Source organism: Anolis sagrei, chromosome 6 (assembly GCF_037176765.1).
Source record: "Anolis sagrei isolate rAnoSag1 chromosome 6, rAnoSag1.mat, whole genome shotgun sequence".
In the NCBI taxonomy this organism is placed as follows: Eukaryota; Metazoa; Chordata; class Lepidosauria; order Squamata; family Dactyloidae; genus Anolis; species Anolis sagrei.
This window is the reverse complement of record NC_090026.1, coordinates 43,034,602-43,054,338: the sequence shown is the minus strand read 5'-3', so window position 1 is coordinate 43,054,338 and position 19,737 is coordinate 43,034,602. Positions and strand designations below refer to the sequence as shown.

General features: G+C 40.8%; 1 protein-coding gene across 2 annotated transcripts in view; it reads left to right on the top strand.

Moving 5' to 3' along the window:
- Positions 1–19,737, top strand: part of PPP1R1B (protein phosphatase 1 regulatory inhibitor subunit 1B) — a 105,833-nt gene that overhangs the window by 17,792 nt on the left and 68,304 nt on the right. For both annotated transcript variants that reach the window (XM_060781074.2, XM_060781075.2), the window contains one exon: positions 7,088–7,110. In XM_060781074.2, the coding sequence (XP_060637057.1) occupies positions 7,088–7,110 (23 nt within the window). The remainder of the gene's footprint in view (positions 1–7,087; positions 7,111–19,737) is intronic.

Genomic DNA, 19,737 nt, shown 5'->3' with positions numbered 1-19,737 from the left:
AAAGTGAGGTGCTAAAAACCTATGTGTGGCCCACAGAGGCTGAGCCCATCTAATTTCAGCCAAGTTGTGCAGGCCTGTACAACACTGGCTTATCTGGGCCAATACTGGACAAAACTACATGAGACATCTCTGTCATTATCTGAGCTGTTGCTTTCTCTGGGCTCTAACACATAATATAACTATATCACTTTTCCATCTTTCGAGACTCTTTCAATACAGAAAGCTATTCCTGATGAATTTCTATCTTGCCTTACAGCTATTATTTTCTTTCACACTGTGCAGTTGTGGCAGGTTGATACGCCAATGGCCATTACTCCAGCCTATGGAATTCTGGGATTTGTGGTTTAGCAAAGGGTTTTTAGACCTCTCAGCCAGGCAGCAGATTATTTATTTATTTACTGTACAGTAGAGTCTCGCTTATCCAACCTTCGCTCATCCAACGTTCTGTATTATCCAATGTAGTCTGCCTCCCGCCCCGTTCCACAACTGTTTCACTACATTGCAATGCTTTGGTGCTAAATTCATAAATACAGTAACTACTATATAATGTTACTGTGTATTGAACTGCTTTGTCTGACAATTTGTTGTAAAACATGATGTTTTGGTGCTTAATTTGTAAAATCATAACGTAATTTGACATTTAATAGGCTTTTCCTTAATCCCTCCTTATTATCCAACATTTTTGCTTATCCAACGTTCTGCTGGCCTGTTTATATTGAGTAAGCGAGACTCTACTGTATTTATATTCCACCCTTCTCACCACAAAGGGGACTCAGAGCAGCCTTACAAAAGGCAACAATGTGATGCCATATCAACGAACAAATGTAAAATAAACATATTTTTAAAACATAAATTTAAAAGCCATATAGACATTAAAGACATTATTACAACCACACAATCTGGAATCTTAGTCAAAAAGCTGTTCCAGCTGTTATTGGATATTTTGCATCTTCATTTATTTCACTGCACTATTGGCCAAAGGTTTGGTCCCAGAGCCATGTTTTTACTCGCTTTCTGAAGGTCATGAAGTATGAAGTTGACCTGATTTCACTGGGATGGGAGTTCTATATCTGAGGGGCCCTCACTGAGAAGGCCCTGTCCCTTGTTCCTATCAACCGCAGCTGCGAAGGAGGTGGGACCGAGAGCAGGGCCACCCCAGATGATCTAAACTTCTGAGTTGGTTCATAGAGGGAGATGCATTCCGTTCTCATGCTTCACAAACTACAAACCCCAGGATGCCATAGAATGAAGTCACGTCAATTAAACTGGAATCATGTCACCATATCTGCATCCACGTTTTTTTTTAAAAATATATTTAGATTTACAATTTAGTCATCCACTCAATTGTCTGGAAATAAAATCGATATCTTTTAAAACATGGTTTAGATTTACAGTTCAGCCCACCCGAGTACAGCAAATCCTATTGAACTCAGTGGATTTCTTTTTGAGCAGATACAGAAAGGTTTGTGCATTCCAGAGACTGGAATGTTAATAGAAAAGGCTTAAAATATTTTGTTCACTGATATTGAAAATCTAATAATTTTACATGGAGGCATTTTTAGAACATTATGTTAAAACAGTTAACCATTAGTGAGCTCAAAAATCTAATCTGGTTTCTGTTGGGGACATTTTTAACACGTTGTCACTGTGTTAATCATTGACGCTGGGAACCGTAGGATTGACAAGATAAAATGGCGTATAATACTTCAGTTGACACCATTGCCTACGAGTGGCACATTTTATTTCTGACTCGTTCAAAAACGTTATTTTGGGAACTTAAATTGCCTGCCCAAATCTGGCATTTTCCAGATGCACAAAAACTCCACAGCCAGATTGCTGGCTGGGGATGGTGGGATTTGCAGTCCAACAAATCTGGAAAATGTTAGGTTAGAGAAGGTGTCTTTAAAGCATGGTACTTAAAAACCTGTGCAATTGAATTTTGTCAGTAAATTCCAGCATTTCTTTGCTTCTTTCCATCACTACCTCCATCCCAAAACACCCAAACTGTTGTCACCATGGATTACTTAAGACAAAAATAGAATAAAGCTTTAAAAAGAATCTTTTCATGTCCTCTAATAATTACTTTAAAAATAACTGTACATTAACTACAATATATTATGCATTACACCAAAACAGTCAATATTGCTACTACTTAGTACTGTGCTGGTACAGCTGTACTAGAAGCTCCCACTTTATTTGCTTTGTATTAAGTGTTTGCTTACAGCCCAAGGCTTGGGATTTTGCAGAAGGCTGGCTTCCTGTTAAAGTTTGCAGTTATAGGGTAGGCCCCCTGTCCATCATCGTTAAGTTTGGTTCCGCCCCCTGTTCAGGACAATTGAAAAGGGAAGGGAGCCATTTTCAGTCAGTCTCAGCAAGGAAAGTCAATGTACAGGTGTACAGACTTCTCCTGTACAAAGGCTTCAACCCTTAAGACCTCCCGGAGGAGAACAGTCTTAAGAGCAAAAGGATTCCCAAAGATTCCCAGGGAAACAGCCCTAAAGCTCTGAGGAATTTCGGAGGGAAAAACAGCTTTGAACATCTAAGAACTCCAGCTGAAGTGACTACAGGCCTACTGGTAAGTCCACTTGGTGCTTTGAGACGCAGATCAACCCGGTAGTGGAGCCCACATCAGTTAGGTTTAGGATCACAGTTAGCCTGGGAGAAGTTTGGAAAGGGATTTTCCTTTAGAGTAAAGTAACAGTTAGAAGCCACCAGTTGCACAGAGCCTGGAAGCATTTGTTTAACCTTTTGAAGACAAAAGAAGTTTCTGTTGATTGTTCACCAATAAAAGACTTTGTTGTATTTTACAAGCCCTCTAGAGACTGTTTATGGTGAAAATCCTTACGAATTTCTCTTCGGGCCCCCTGGCTTCCCGCTGGGCTAAAGTTGCACATCCTGTTTTAAAAGCAATTCGTTTCAAGTCCAGTGTGCGACAGAACAAGTACATTACTTTTACAGGAAAAATCGGGATGTAACCACACTGTAGAATTAATGCAATTTGACACTACGTTAAGTGTCATGGCTCAATGCTATGGAACAATGGGATCTGTAGTTTTATAAGGACTTTAGCATTGTCTACTAAAAAGTGCTGGTGCCTCGCCAAACTGCAAATCCCAGGATTCCATAGCATTGGGCCATGGCAGTTAAAATGGCATCAGACTGCGTTAATTCTACACTGTAGGTCAGTGGTTCCCAACCCTTTTTTGACCAGGGACCACTCTCCAACATTAGTACCAAAAGGGTTAGAAATCAGTTTTTGGTCAACTTTAGACCAAAATAACCAGTTTAGTTATTTGAGTTGTTGATTCAAAAAACTGCATTAGATAGACCACATCAACTCTAGTTTCTGATACAGAACATATGCCATCCAGTAGTTGCCAACTGCTTGCCCACAGAAAACCATATTTAATGAGACTTGGCACCCCTACATCCCACCTCGTACTCTAAGATCATCCAGGGAGGCCCTGCTCTCGCTCCTGTCAACAGCACAGATGTGTCTGGCGGGGACGAGAAACAGGGCCTTCTCGGCTGTGGTCCCCCACCTATGGAACACACTCCCAAATGAGGTAAGATCCGCTCCCTCCCTCCTGGCGTTTAGAAAAAAATTAAAATAATGGTTTTAGGACCAGGCCTTCGGGCAGTAGAAGTAAATGTATGCAGCATTTCAGAAAGACAATGACTGGAACGGCGATTCGACAGACGAGACTGTTTTATTGTTTTAATGATTGTTTTATTGCTTGTGGATATACTGTTTTTAACTTGATTTATGTCTAATTGTAGTGTAGAATTGTAATTGTTTGTACTAGCATTGAATTTTGCCATTACTTATGTGTAAACCGCTTTGAGTCCCCCTCGGGGTGAGAAAAGCGGTATACAAATACTGTAAATAAATAAATAAACAAACAAACAAACAAATAAAAGAGTGTTTCGTGAGACTGGTTGCTCTTGTTGCAATGGTATAGTAACAGTGAGGCCATGGACCATATTTTAGTTCTTGAGGACCACTGGTGGTCCATGGACCATAGGTTGGGAACCACACAAACATTTTGTGAACCACAAAATATTCAACATATGAAAAGTGATATATGTTACACTATATAAAATGAAACTTATATATGTAACAAAAATATTTTTAAAATATTATTATTACTTTGGAACTATCAGGAAGAGTCCATTTTAAACAACTGATACTAAAACGGTATCTCAAAGCATTTGGAGCTAACTATTTTAAAGTCACCTTCTAATGTTGTTGATTTTTTTATTGCTTCTGTTGTGGTTTATATTGTTTTTAATGTTTTAATTTGTACTATGATATTATGTGTACTGATTTGTTGTAAACTGCCTTGAGTCGCCGATAGGCTGAGAGAGGTGGTATACAAATGCAGTAAATCTATATATATATAAATGCTCTGTGCATAATGAGTACCTTAAAAACAAAAGAACCAATGAACGAAATCACACCAAATTTGGCAACAAAATGTCTCACAACACAAGGAGTGACCATCACTCAAATATATATATATAATTTAGTCATTTGGGAGTTGTAGTTGCTGGGATTTATAGTTCACCTGCAATCAAAGAGCATTCTGAACTCTATCAATGATGGAATTGAACCAAACTTGGCACACAGAACTCCCATGACCAACAGAAAATACTGGAAGGGTTTGGTGAGCATTGACCTTGAGTTTGGGAGTTGTAGTTCACCTACATCCAGAGAGCACTGTGGACTCAAACAATGATGGATCTGGACCAAACTTGGCACAAACACTCAATATGCCCAAATATGAACACAGATGGAGTTTGGGGTAAATACACCTTGACATTTGGGATTTGTAGGTACTGGGATTCACAGTTCACCTACAATCAAAGAGCAATCTGAACCCCACGAACGACAGAATCGGGGCAAACTTCCCACACAGAACCCCCATGACCAACGGAAAATACTTAAGGCCATCCATTCCAACTCCCTTCATCAGGGCAAGAAAACATAATCAAAACCCTCCTGACAAAGAGCCATCGAGCCATAGATATAGATAGGTAGATATGATTCACACAAAGAGAGAGCTATAGTATCATAGATTTGAAAGAGACCCTTAAAGAAGGACAATGATATGTTGCATGTTCCACTGTGGGTAAACCAGACACTCTCCACATCAACACAGACAAAGAAACAGCAAGAAATACTGTTTACTCACAAGCACAAAGAAATTACATATATTAGAAACCAACACTTTCTCATTACTTTATTTTCCAGATCAACAGACTGGGCCACAGCAATGCGTGGCAGGGGACAGCTAGTAATAAAATAAATAATAATTCTAGTCACAGTGCAGAAATGTTACCTTGGTTGGGGCAAATGCAATTGCTAAATCCTACTAAACAGCTATATTTCTCTTCTTTGCCAAAACAGATTTTAGAAAAAGGTAATATGTTTCTTGGCTGGGCTGCCTGGGAGTTTCTGAATTGTAGTCCTCCCCCCAAAAACTTCTCCAAGATCCTGTAACTAATTGCAGATTCTTTCCAGGAAGGCTCATTCCCAGAGCTTGTCCTGATTCCAAAGGTTTAGTCCCAGGAGCTGGAAAGTAGACTATTTTTTTTGAGTTTTTCCTGTTTGAGGAGGGTAGTCTCCCAGCCCTTGCTCTCTCTTCTCCTGGACAATAAATCTTCTGTTATCCAGGGGCAGGGCTTCGCTGTGCAGGACAGAATCTACCTATTCCACAGGCTGGTTCCCTTCCAAAGAACATTCCATAATATATCCTCCAGTTATGTTTATTTTGCCAAGAGACATTCACAGTCAGAAGGGTGGATGAACAGTGGCTGTGTGTATTTCTTTTAACTTCAACTGGAAATTACCATTGGCCGGCTAGGCTTCAGACTTAAGAGTTGGACTCAGAAAGTGGATTTCTCAGAGCATGTGCTAAGTGACCCAATTCATTTATTTTTGCAGTGAGACATTCTAATGTCAATAAGCTCACAGGAACCATGACTTTTATCCAAATTTGAGGGGGTTGATTCTACTTTTGGAGTAAAGCTATCTCCAAGATATCTTATTCCAATTTTTTTTAAAATCCAAAATACTTCTAGTCTGAAGCATTCAATCTCTATTACATATACTCAACTTGCAGTAGATCCTTGTGGAGGTGACAGCAGGAATGAAGAGAAACACCTGGAAAAGCTGACACGATATGAGGATTTAAAGATCGAACTGTAAAGACTCTGGCACAAGCCAGTCAAGGTGGTCCCAGTGGTGATCGGCACACTGGGTGTAGTGCGTAAAGACCTTGGCCTGCACTTAAACACAATTGGTGAAGACAAGATTACCATCTGCCCGCTGCAAAAGTCCACCTTACTGGGATCTACACGCATTATTCACTGATACATCACATAGTCCTAGACACTTGGGAAGTGTCCGACGTGTGATCCAATACAAAAGCCAGCAGAGTGATCTTGTTTGCTGTGGACTCATCTTGTGGTGTCTCAAATAATAATAATAATAATAATAATAATAACAACAACAACAATTATTGTCGAAGGCTTTCATGGCTGGAATCACTAGGTTCTTGTGCGTTTTTTCGGGCTATAGAGCCATGTTCTAGAGGCATTTCTCCTGACGTTTCGCCTGCATCTATGGCAAGCATCCTCAGAGGTAGTGAGGTCTGATTCCCCGAAACTGAAGAACTGGTGGGGTCAGGAAGCGCTTGGACGCAGAGCCCTCTTCACCCACGAGGGCAGCACGTGCCTCTTCCCTCTGCGTCCAAGCGCCTCCTGACCCCACCAGTTCTTCAATTTCGGGGCATCAGACCTCACTACCTCTGAGGATGCTTGCCATAGATGCAGGCGAAACGTCAGGAGAAATGCCTCTAGAACATGGCTCTATAGCCCGAAAAAACCCACAAGAACCTAATAACAATTATTATTAATAATAATAATCTGCCTGAATATATAAACTGTGCTTCAGCAAAACCAGTTTTCTATACAACACTTCCCTGTATATAATCTAAAATGAAAGGCATTCTTCAAATTATATTTGCATTCATTTTATTCTCTTTTCTTTTTCTTCCATATTTCCCTGCTTTCCCCAATAAAGAAGAGGAAGGATCTCCATATCAGGTCAGTATTATTGTTTATACCTAGTAGCAAAATGCAAGGAGATCTGGCCCTTTTATTAGGCAGGGTGAGGCACCAACCTTACACAGCACATTTGGTTTGTCATGAAACCAGGCAGGTCAGTTATTTAATGTGCTCTGTTTTGATTTTACAACAAGGATAAAGACAAATGAAGGGAAAAATTTTTTCTAGACATTAGAGAAACTGAAATTTCTAGTTTAGGAATAACAACAGGGGAGGGGGTGTCTTTAATTAACTATTATCTGTTTATAAGCCAAATTACAGTTTCTGGAATTCTTTTGGACAACCATGAGTAACAAATTGATAGAAATGTTTTATATACAGTAGGAATCTTCTATCCACAGGATTGATTTATCCAGATCCAACAAAATATGTCCTCTCTAGACATGAATCTGTGATATTATCGCACCCAAAGTCCTTCATTTCAATAGAGTTTGCTATTTTCTGTGATTTTGCATGTCCATGTTCCATCCGTGGATTTGCGGATGGTGCTGGGCTTGTAGAATAGATATGTCATAAGACTGTACTCACACATGTGTGTCAATGTATATTAAAGTTCCCATTAGCACACTGTTTTTGGTTTTCCAAATATTTTTGCAAAAAATTCTTTCCGCAGTAGATTTGTAGACATGTTTTTTTAGAACAGGTTCTCAAACTTTTTCAGCCACAGGGTCCTTTTTGAAGCAAAAGTTTCTCATGGAGCCCCAGGAAATGTTTATATATAATATATAGTATAATATAATGTAATGTAATGCAATGTCATGTAATATAATATATAATGCATATATCTCAGACATGTATTTGTTTATTTGTTTATTTATTTATTTGCCGTATTTATATACCGCCTTTCTCAGCCCGAAGGCGACTCAAGGTGGTTTGCAGTTGGGACAATTCGAAGCCCCCAACACCATAAATTACCATTAAAAACAATTAACATTAATATAAAACCATATAAAACCAGTAAAAACATAAGTCCTCAACATCTCATTACTAAAAACATTTTCCAAACGCATCATCCTGTCATTCCGTGGTTCTAAATTTGCCAGTTACACTGCATTTGCAAAAGCTCGCTCGAAAAGCCAGGTTTTGACTTGTTTTTGAAATGTTAGGATGGAAGGGGCCGATCCAATGTCCCTAGGAAGGGAGTTCCATAGCCGAGGGGCCCTGTCTCTCATCCATGCCAACCGCACCTGCGAAGATGTCAGGAGCGAGAGCAGGGCCTTCCCAGAAGATCTTGGGCTGGGTCAGTGGTAAATAGATAGTGTTTTTGTGAATTAATTCAAACAGTAGAAACAATATATAAAAATACAATATTTAAAATGAATAAGAATTTTAACCAACATAAACAGCATTTCAGTGGAAGACGCCGAAGTCATCCAGTCCAAACTCCTTCTGCTATGCAAGAAAAACACCCTAACAGATGGCCATCCAACTTCTGCAATAATAATAATAATCATAATAATAGCAGAAACCGCAGAGGAGATGGGTTGCCCGTGGAGCCCCTGAGCACCTTTTACAGAGTCCCAAAAAGCTCCCTGGTGCAAAGTTTGAGAACTGCTATTTTAGAGAATTCTGTCGGCCTGTGCCCTCCAGATGTGTTGGACTACAAAAACCACCCATCCTAGCATTTGGAGGAAATTGGGTTGATGAAAGTTTTTGTGGGGTACACACATTCTCATAAGGCAGCAACAAGTCCTTCTAGATGTCACAATTATTCCATGGGAATTTAAAGTATAATCTAGGGCCTTTGGGACTGTAGATCTATTTTATCTTTAGCTAGATATATCCTGCAATCCACTAAGATGAGCTTGTTGAAGTTCTTTGTTTGAGTTAATTCTGAATTATTCTGAAAATAATTCTGAAAGCCAGTTATGGAGTATGTGAGCCTTGACAACATCCATTGGGAGTAAGAAGTCCTTCTGATATATTGCAAATCACCCAGATATTGAATAGCATCTGCATCTACCAGTATGACCATCTCAACCTAGAACATACCTAGTTTATTGATATTTGCTGTGAAGTCTGATTTGATTTACGGCAGCTTTGTAAATTGAACATTTCCAGTAGTGCTAGTCTTGCAAACACAGGGTCATGGCTTATTTTGTGAAGCCAGTCCACATTAATTAGGTCTTCCTCGTTTCCTACCCCCTTCTGTTTTACCCTGCATTATTGACTTTTCTAATAAAACATGTTATTTCAAGATATTTCCAAAGTATGATAGACTCATTCTTTGCACAAACCATGAGATAGCATGCTTTGTTGCATTAGAAAAGCATGTTTATGGAGAGTTCGAGCTTAACTTGCTCTTGTATTTATTGGCAGTCCATTGTATCCCTAGAAACTCTCCTCCAGCACCAGATTTCAGATGCGTTTATTTTTTCCCTGCCAGCTTTCTTCACTGTCTAGCTTTCACAACCATACATAGAAAACAGAAATGCTAAGGCACAGATGGTTCTAACTTTGATATTTAATAAATAACTTCACCATTTTTAATGTGCTATGTTGCATAAGGAGGACAAAGACTGGTGGACAGCTGTCTTTCAAAGAATATTGTTCCTCAGCACTGATTTCTTTGAAGACATACATAGTGGCAACAATATAAGAAAACCTAATCTTTCTCACAACATATTTTTGAAAACCACTGTATTTTCTTAACTCGGTAATAGGTTTGTCCATTAAAATAAGGGACAGAGCTTCTGTCCTTCTTAAGCCCCTTCTACACTGCCATATAATCAAGATTATCAAAGCAGATAGTCCACACTATCTGCTTTGAAGTGGATTATATGAGTCTACACTGCCATATAATCCAGTTCAAAGAAGATAATCTGGATTTTCTCAGTGGTGCCCCCTCCCCCGGCCTCTGGAACTCCCTCCCCAGGGAAATTATTATTATTATTATTATTATTATTATTATTATTATTAACTTTATTTGTACCCCGCGAGCATCTCCCGAAGGACTCGATGCGGCTTACACAGGCCGAAGCCACAAAACACAATACAATAGAGAACATAACAAGTAATAACAAAGCAAATCAAAAATCAAAAAAGCAAATCAAAATCAAAAATTAGCGAGACAGCAATAACAATACATCAAGACATATTAAAACTGGTTCGGCCGGCGAAAGGGGTACAAGGTTAAAAGTGCTGAAATGGCAGGAGGGGCGTAGGAATTAAAGTACGGTGTGCAGCAATGTTAGTTGTGCTAAAGTGCTACTAGGACTTGGGATAGGGATTCCTAATCCGGGAAGGCACAACGGAACAGCCAAGTTTTCAAATTCCTTCTGAAAACTGCTAGTGAGGGGGCCTGTCGGAGATCTTTTGGAAGGGCGTTCCAGAGTCGGGGGGCCGCCACGGAGAAGGCCCTGTCCCGTGTCCCCACCAAGCGCGCTTGCGACGTGGGTGGGATCACGAGCAGGGCCTCCCCAGATGATCGAAGCGAGCGTGTGGGTTCGTAGATGGAGATGCGGTCACGCAGGTAGGGTGGTCCCAAACCGTTTAGGGCTTTGTAGGTGAGCACCTGCACCTTGAATTGGGCTCGAAAGATGAATGGCAGCCAGTGGAGCTCCTTAAACAGAGGGGTAGACCTCTCTTGATAATGAGCTCCAGTTAGCATCCTGGCTGCTGCACGCTGAACCAGTTGCAGTTTCCGAGCCGTCTTCAAGGGTAGCCCCACGTAGAGCGCATTGCAGTAATCCATTCTAAATAAGACAGACCCCATCCCTCCCCTCGTTTTCTAAGAGCTTGAAGACCTGGTGGTTTCAACAAGCCTTTGAGAATGACCAGTTCTAGCTTAGCCCTAGACTTTGTTGAATATGGCCTTATTCTTCCTACCAATTACCCAGGTCACTTCCTCTAATAGGCCCCGGAGATGAACAGCCATAGACCCATATCTATTATTGTTGTTTTCTGCTATAGTCCTGCACTTAATTCCCGGGGCCCCTAGAATTTTTGATCTTGCACTAATCTTGGCCCAGCCTTTTAAATTGCCTTGAACAGGCAGGATTACTTTTAATATATATGTGTTATGGCGACAATTTTTATGCTTATATTGTTATGTTAATCTTATGGTTATGTTATTTACTCTGTATGTATTGATGATGTTACTTGGAAACCGCTCTGAGTCCCCCCGGGGAGATAGAGCAGTATATAAATAAAGTATTATTATTATTATTATTGTTGTTGTTATTGTTATTGTTATTGTTATTGTTATTGTTTTTGTTATTATTATTATTATTATTATTATTATTATTATTATTATATGGCAGTGTAGAAGGGGCATAAGAGGACATTTCATAAATACAACAACTGCTGAAATTTCTTTTCTGTGCAGTCACTGAATTAACAAGAGCCTTGTCCAAAACAACCATCAAAGTTACAGAAGTCTACTTCAGTTTTTAAAGTGGAAATCCTAGCCAGAGCTGACAAATGGGGGGTTCCTCTGAACAGCAGTTTCCAAACAGATTCTATATACCTCACTACTACATAATCATAGGCACCATCTACACAGCTACTACTGTATAATCTATCTTGAAGCTGTTCCGAGGTTGGAATATCTAAAAAACTTACATGTTTTCTCCAACATGCATCCAGCCAAAAACCATGTTTTTTTTAAAAAAAACTCAACAGAAAGTCCAAAAAAACCCACAAAACCCCACTGAAGCTGACCAATGTATGGCCACTGCAGAGCAGGAATTTGGAACCAACATGTGGAGTGCATGTGAGGACAGAGTTAGCACTGGAACTTTTGGATACAGAAACCAAATACACAGCTCAGGTGGAAAGTAAACAAACACCTTCCCCCTGGAGAGGTACCCGCTTTTCATTTCCTATTTTGCCTTGAAATGTTGTAATGCGGATCCATATTGGATAGGCTGCTTCTTTGCAGTGCAGCTCAGTGGAGGAAGTAGGGAAATCTTTTCTTCTTCTTCTTATAACAGATTAATCCACAGATCTGCAGGAACTCCATCTCAGTTTCTAGCTGGTTTCTGGGGTGCCTGTGTAGGCACTTCCAAATTAACCAGATCTCTGTGATCCATATCCTGAATCAGATTGAATGGCTATGTGGAAGCAGCCATAGTTATTCACAGAGATTATTAGTCGACAAGAGGACAAAAGGACTCAAAATGGAAAATTGCTTATTCCTTTATCATATTTTCCTGCTATTGATACCAAACCAGTTAGAACATTAAGATTGTCTGGGGAGGCCCTTCTCTCGATCCCACCAGCTTCACATGCGCGTCTGGCGGGGACGAGAGACAGGGCCTTCTCAGTGGTGGCCCCTCGGCTGTGGAACACCCTCCCTACAGAGATCAGATCGGCCCCCTCCCTGTTGGCATTCCGGAGGAAATTGAAGACCTGGCTTTTCGAACAGGCATTTGACTAGGCAGTGCAATCGATTATTGGAACACGGAATAAGGATAATGAGGCTGGATTCTGATTCTATCGATGAGACGTGATGGAATTGTTATATTGATATTGATGTTGATGTTTGCTGTTTAATTAATTGTTTACTATTGCTTTAAATGTCCAATGATTTTGTACTATGTATATTGAAACTGTGTTGTTAACCGCTCTGAGTCGCCTAAGGGCTGAGAAGAGCGGTATACAAATAAAGTAAATAAATAAATAATAAATAAATAGCAATGGAAATCCTCCCATGATTCCCCTAGTAAAATCTTGAGCTTGTGTGTATGTGCTTTCAAGGTGCCTGTTGAGTTGTGACAAACCCATGCAATTCATAGGGTTTACTTAGGCAAGAAACATTCAGGAGTGGTTGTGCCAGTTCCTTCCTCTGAAATATTGCCTTCGGCACCTGGTATTCATTGGCAGTGTCCCATCCAAGTACTAACTAACTAAAGCTGACCTTGCTCAGCTTCCAAGATCAGACAGGATGGGATGCCTTTAGGTCATTTAAGGCTTCTAAATGAGAATTTGCAAAGAAAAACTCTTTGTCTCTCCATCCCAGTGGAAAAATTGAAAAGTGCAGTTAGTGCTTTGGAGAGGACTAAACATCTATTTTCCTCATCATCACTCTACTCTCAAATAATAGTCTTGTCTATGGAAAGTGTGTCCATATTATAATATGGACACACTTTCCATAGCAGTTACCAGAATAAACCACCTGTACTTTCTAGAAATAGCTTAGTTCCTATGGGGTTGATATGAACACTGAAGACAAAATTAACATAACTATGAGATTTACTTAGGGAAATAGCTGCAAATGGGATACACACACACACACACTAGCTGACCCCTGCCACGTGTTGCTGTGGCCCATTCTGGTGATCTGGAAAATAAAGTAATGAGAAAGTGTTGGTTTCTAATCTGTGTAATATCTTGATGCTTGTGGGTAAAAAGTATTTCTTGCTGTTTCTTTGTCAGTGTTGATGTGGAGATTGCCTGGTTTGCCTACTCTGGAACATGCAACATATACTTGTCCTTCTTTAGGGATCCCTTTCAAATCTATGATACTATATATATATCTCTGTGTGAATCATATCTATCTGTATCTATGGCTGGATGGCTCTTTGTCAGGAGGGCTTTAATTACGTTTTATTGCCCTGGTGAAGGGAGTTGGAATGGATGGCCTTAAGTATTTTCTGTTGGTCATGGGGGTTCTGTGTGGGAAGTTTGCCCTAATTCTGTCGTTTTGGGGGTTCAGAATGCTCTTTAATTGTAGGTGTGAAAGGATCTTTGAATGATCCTAAAATCAGTAAAGTCAACCTGACATCAATCAATTAAACGACACATGTTGTTGTTTATTCGTTCAGTCGCTTCCAACTCTTCGTGACCTCATGGACCAGCCCACGGCAGAGCTTCCTGTCGGCCATTGCCACCCCCAGCTCCTTCAAGGTCAAATCAGTCACTTCAAGGATACCATCCATCCATCTTGCCCTTGGTTGGCCCCTCTTCCTTTTTCCTTCCATTTCCCCCAGCATAATTGTCTTCTCTAAGCTTTCCTGTCTTCTCATTATGCGGCCAAAGCACTTCAACTTTGTCTCTAATATCTTTCCCTCCACTGAGCAGTTGAGCTTTATTTCCTGAAGTATGGACTGGTTAGATTTTCTCGTGGTCCAAGGCACTCCCAGAATTTTCCTCCAACACCACAGTTCAAAAGCATCTATCTTCCTTTGCTCAGTCTTCCCTATGATCCAGCTCTCACATCCATAGGTTATTATGCTTTATTGCTTTAACTATGCAGATCTTGGTTGCCAGTGTAATGCCTCTACTCTTCACTATTTTATCAAGATTGGTCATTGCTCTCCTCCCAAGAAGTAAACGTCTCCTGATTTCCTGGCTGCAGTCTGCGTCTGCAGTAATCTTTGCACCTAGAAATACAAAGTCTGTCGCTGCCTTCACGTTTTCTCCCTCTATTTGCCAGTTATCAATCAGTCTTGTTGCCATAATCTACACATAGTCAGACATAGCCAAACTACACATAGTCAGACAAAATTCTATAATAACATAAATCTAAACAAAACATGCACATTAGTATACAACAGCCAACAAGGGTTCACAAAATGGTATGGGTTGGTTATGTGGTCAAATGAGGTCATTGGGCTGGTATGGACCAAGAAAGCCCAAATACAAAAAGTTCTCAACCAGAGGCCCGGCAGTGATCTAACCAAAGTTTGCTGCACAGTTTATAGACTGTTAGAAACATAAAATACAATGCTGACATAATAAAATACTGGTCACAGAAGGAGAATATAAAAGCAAGATAAAACTGGCAACGGAAAATGAAACATTTTAGCTCATAAAACCAAATGATACCAGCAGCCTGATATAACACAAAGGTGGAGAAGCACTGAAATAGTTTTTAAGGCCTGGGAGGATAAAAGGGTCTTTACCTCCCAAAGACAACAATTTGGCTGTCAGGTGCCAGGTAAAAAACTAGTAATTTCAGAAGCTATTATAAGTATAAAAAATTGCTATCTGCAACCATCAAAGAGACAGGAGCCTGTGTTTCCACTGTTCTGGATTGTCTCTTCTATCAGCCTTTATTTGACTGGACAATTTTGCCTCATCCTGGCAACAGGTGAGGTTACAAATTCCCAGAGGCACATGTACAGGAATTTTAAAAGAATCCGCCCTAAAAAAATCACTGCCTGGAGCCTTTCTTCAACCGTCACTTCTCTCGAGTTGCCTCTAACCATTCATCTTTTGTTGTGACAAATAATGATGAAGCAATACCTGCTGTAATTTATTTTTCTTACACAACTGTTAAAGGGATAGGAGGCCTGTTCTTTATTTCACTTGGCAACCATAACAGAAATAACAAACACCTGTCATTTCATATCTAACAAGTTAAACTTCCTGGAAATTAAAATGACACGTGCCAGTCATAGTACATAATCCAGGCACAAGTGCTGCGCCCTTTCCAGATGCCACAGTTATAATGCTATGATTCCACTTCAGATCCTATGGAATCGTAGGATCTGTAATTTGGCAATGTATTTGAGGAAACTGGCTAAAGATGCTAATTTTTCACTCTAAACTCAAGAGCCCAGGATTCGATAAGATATTGCCATGGCAGGGAATGTGGAATATTTATTTATTGCCATCACGGTAAATGAAACTTTACAAGTAAAAGAACAACAAAACAGTTCCATGGCTTAGAATTAAGACGACATAAATGGAAAAGACAGTGACAGTGTGGGAAGGGATTCAGTCCAGCAAATACATCCTCTTAATTTCTCCCTCTGCCACCAGGGCAGTGGTAGTTGGGATAGAGATAGTGGCTTTCATCTGATTCTGGGCCTGAGCATGATGAAGCTCTGCCTATCTCTTTGTTTTTTTCCAAAGCCAGGACAATGGCAGTTGGATGGAGGGTCTTTTATCTTCTTCTGGGCTTAGGCATGATGCAGCTGTGGGTTCTTCTTCTTCTCTCCCTCTGTGGTCAGGGCACTGGCCATTGGACAGAGGGCTTTCCATCTGCTTCTGGTCTTTGGCATGATGCAGGTGTGGTTTCTTCTTCTCTCCGTCTGTGGTCAGGGCAATGGCAGTTGGATGGAGAGTCTTTTTTCTTCTGGGCTTAGGCATGATGCAGCTGTGGGTTCTTCTTCTTCTCTCCCTCTGTGGTCAGGACACTGGCCATAGGACAAAGGGCTTACCATCTGCTTCTGGTCTTCGGCATGATGCAGGTGTGGTTTCTTCTTCTCTCCAACTGTGGTCAGCACAATGGCAGTTGGATGAAGGGTCTTCTATCTTCTGGGCTTAGGCATGATGCAGCTGTGGGTTCTTTTTCTTCTCTCCCTCTGTGGTCAGGGCACTGGCCATTGGACAGAGGGCTTTCCCTCTGCTTCTGGTCTTTGGCATGATGCAGGTGTGGTTTCTTCTTCTCTCCATCTGTGGTCAGCACAATGGCAGTTGGAAGGAGGGTCTTTTATCTTCTTCTGGGCTTAGGCATGATGCAGCTGTAGTTTCTTCTTCTCTCCCTCTGTGGTCTGGGCAATGGCAGTTGGATAGAGGCTTTCCATCTGCTTCTGGACTTAGGCAGGATGTTGTATCTGCATCTTCTCTCCCTCTGAAGCCAGGGAAGTGACAGATGGGATGAATAGAGGGCCTTTCATCGGGCCTTGCCTGGCGCTATTAAGGGTCCACTGATAGCCACACTAGCCCCAGGGGTTGTAATTGGCCAGTGAGATTTGTTGGCCCTCTGAAAGAGCTATGTTTACTAGCCAATGACTGTGTCAACTTTTGATGCCAGGCCTGTGTATCACTTGTTGCTGTGGGCTTGTCTCCTTTCAATCCGGAAACATTTTCAGGTCCATGATTCATTCAGAAACTCAGGATGTGGGTGCCACAGAAAGCAAGTCAATCATCGTCTTACGTGTTCTTGACAGCCAGTCTTTTTTGGAAGCTCATATATGAGTGTGCCTCCAGTTTTACCCTATAGGGAGAAAAAAAAGTGGATGAGTGAGTCATATGACAAAGAGTGAAGGAGCCCATTATCAGTTTCAAACACCACACCCCAGTGGCTAACCTTCAGATTTTGCCTCCTCACAACTCACTTTTAACTCTCGTGGGATAGTTGATCACTCCTGATTTCTCTGACATAGCATTTGTACCTATTAAACTGTTTAAAGGGAAAGGAAAGAGCTACACAGCAACATATCCTCCTTTGTATATCATAGCAAGTAAAAGTTAATTTGGGGGCTCCAGCTGGCCATGCTGGCTCACAGGTTCTGAGAGTATAGAGAAGAAATAGGTTAGAGTACAACAACGTTGCTATTGTTGTGTGCCTTCAAGTCATTTCCAACTTTATAGTGAACCTAAGGAGAACCAATCAGAGTGTTTACTGATACAGAAGAGATGCTTTAGCTGGAGATGTTGCACTGAACAGGGGGTTGAACTTAATGGCCCTTACAGCTCTATGATTCTGACTTTAAATGGCTCATAATACAGTACATGTATTTATTTATTTTACTAAAAGTACAGATTTCCTCACATCAACTAAAGTAGGGATAGACAACTGCTCTGGGAGAAGGAGTCAAATGCTGACTCTAAGCTCACTCCATCTATGTACTATTTTATTTATTTATTTATTTATTTTACAGTATATTCCGCCCTTCTCACCCAGCAGGGGACTCAGGGCGGATTACAATGCACATATACATGGCGAACATTCGATGCCATTTAGACATACAACATATATAGACAGACACAGAGGCAATTTAATTCTGGCTTTTCTGGCTTCAGGAGGGTATGCTTGATTCCTGTCATAGGGGGAGCTGCTGCTTCACGCTCCACTTGTGACACCGAGTCCTTGATGGAGCACTTCCTCATTCTTACACACGCTGCTGGAAGGTTTTATGGTGTCATAAATTAGTTAAATTAGCCTCCCCACATAAAGCGGTATCTAAATTTCCTACTTGACAGATGCAACTGTCTTTCGGGCTGCATAGGTCGACAGTAAGCTAGAATATTAATGGTCGGGAGCTCACTCCGATCCGGGCTGGCTTCGAACTCATGACCTCTCGGTCAGTAGTGAATTAGTGCAGCTGGCTACTAACTAGCTGTACCACAGCCCCGTCAGATACCATCATATTCAAGAACACACAAAATTATATCATGTTACTTCCAGCAACTAGTTTGACCAATGTTCAGCCTTTTTGTTTTCATTTTTGTGGGCATTAGTGGGTCTAAATCACTGCATTTACAAGTGGTTTGGGAAGCATGGGAAAATATTAAAAAATTTCAGGGCTGAAGTGGAGCTTTTGGGGTCACCAAGAGGGGGTGAACACTGGGTTTAAGGATGAGGCTTCTTATTCCTGGAGCACAGTATAGTTGGGGTAGTTTTTTTATTTGTGCTTATTTGAAACCATGTTTTGTACATGCCTACATTGCCGAAAATGTCCCAGATAGCTCACCAATGTGCAAATTCTTGAGGCAAGGCACATTTCTTCAGTACTGAGTACTTAGATGTGTAAAAAGGCTATAGATGATAGAATCCAAGAAACTTATTTTCCACCTGAAATCTGCATTTCTACTTTGCCAGCCTTTTGCCTGCTCACTACAATGTGATAAGCAGTTCTTTTGTGCTAAATTTTGGAATTCGCTCAAACAAAAAGGACTTGGTGCAAAGTCTGGCTTGTTAACGTCTCCCACCCTCACTGCCCTGCAGGCCTGTGGAGCGAATTTATTTTTGCCTGCCTTTTTCCATGACTTCCCCTTGATCTTCAATCACGTCAAATTCCTCTTGAATACAGGACAAAGTGCTATATTGGAATGGGAACCTGGGGATGCAAAGTCAGGAGCCAGGAGCTTAGTGCCTTTGAGAAAGACTGGCTGCTTTTCAAACTCACCCCATGACTTGTCTGTTGTTTTATCAGATTATCCCTTTAATCCCTGAGAATGCTTGCCTCCCTGCCCCCATTCCCCATTTGGCAGCGGTTTTTTGAAAAGGTAAAAGTCCTTGGCAAAGGTCAAATGGAATACATAACTTTTCCACCTGTTTCCCAATCTCAATCAGCTCGCTGTGCAAAGTTTTCCAAGAGATAATAGCGTTCAGGGACAAAAAGCAAACTATTTTGCTGGTTTCAAGATTTATTGTGTGTGTGTGTGTGTATCAGATGCCACTTGAGAAACTGCAAGTTAATAATAATAATATCGATGATAATAATAATAATAATAATCATCATCATCATCATCATCTTTATTTGTACCCTGCCACCATCTCTTCAAAGGGACTTGGGGAGGCTCACAGAAACACTCAAAGTGCCACATGCAGAAGACAATACCTGGAATATTGTGTCCAATTCTGGACACCACAATTGAAGAGAGATATTGACAAGCTGGAATGTGTCCAGAGGACTAAAATGATCAAGGGTTTGGAGAACAAGCCCTATGAGGAGCGGCTTAAAGAGCTGGGCATCTCTGAAGAAGATAAGGCTGAGAGGAGACATGATAGCCATGTATAAATATGTGAGAGGAAGTCATAGGGAGGAGGGAGCAAGCTTGTTTTCTGCTGCCCTAGAGACTGGGACTCAGAACAATGGTGTCAAACTACAAGAAAGGAGATTCCATCTGAACATTAGGAAGAACTTCCTGACAGTGAGAGCTGTTTATTTATTTATTTATTTATTTATTGCATTTATTGACCGCCCC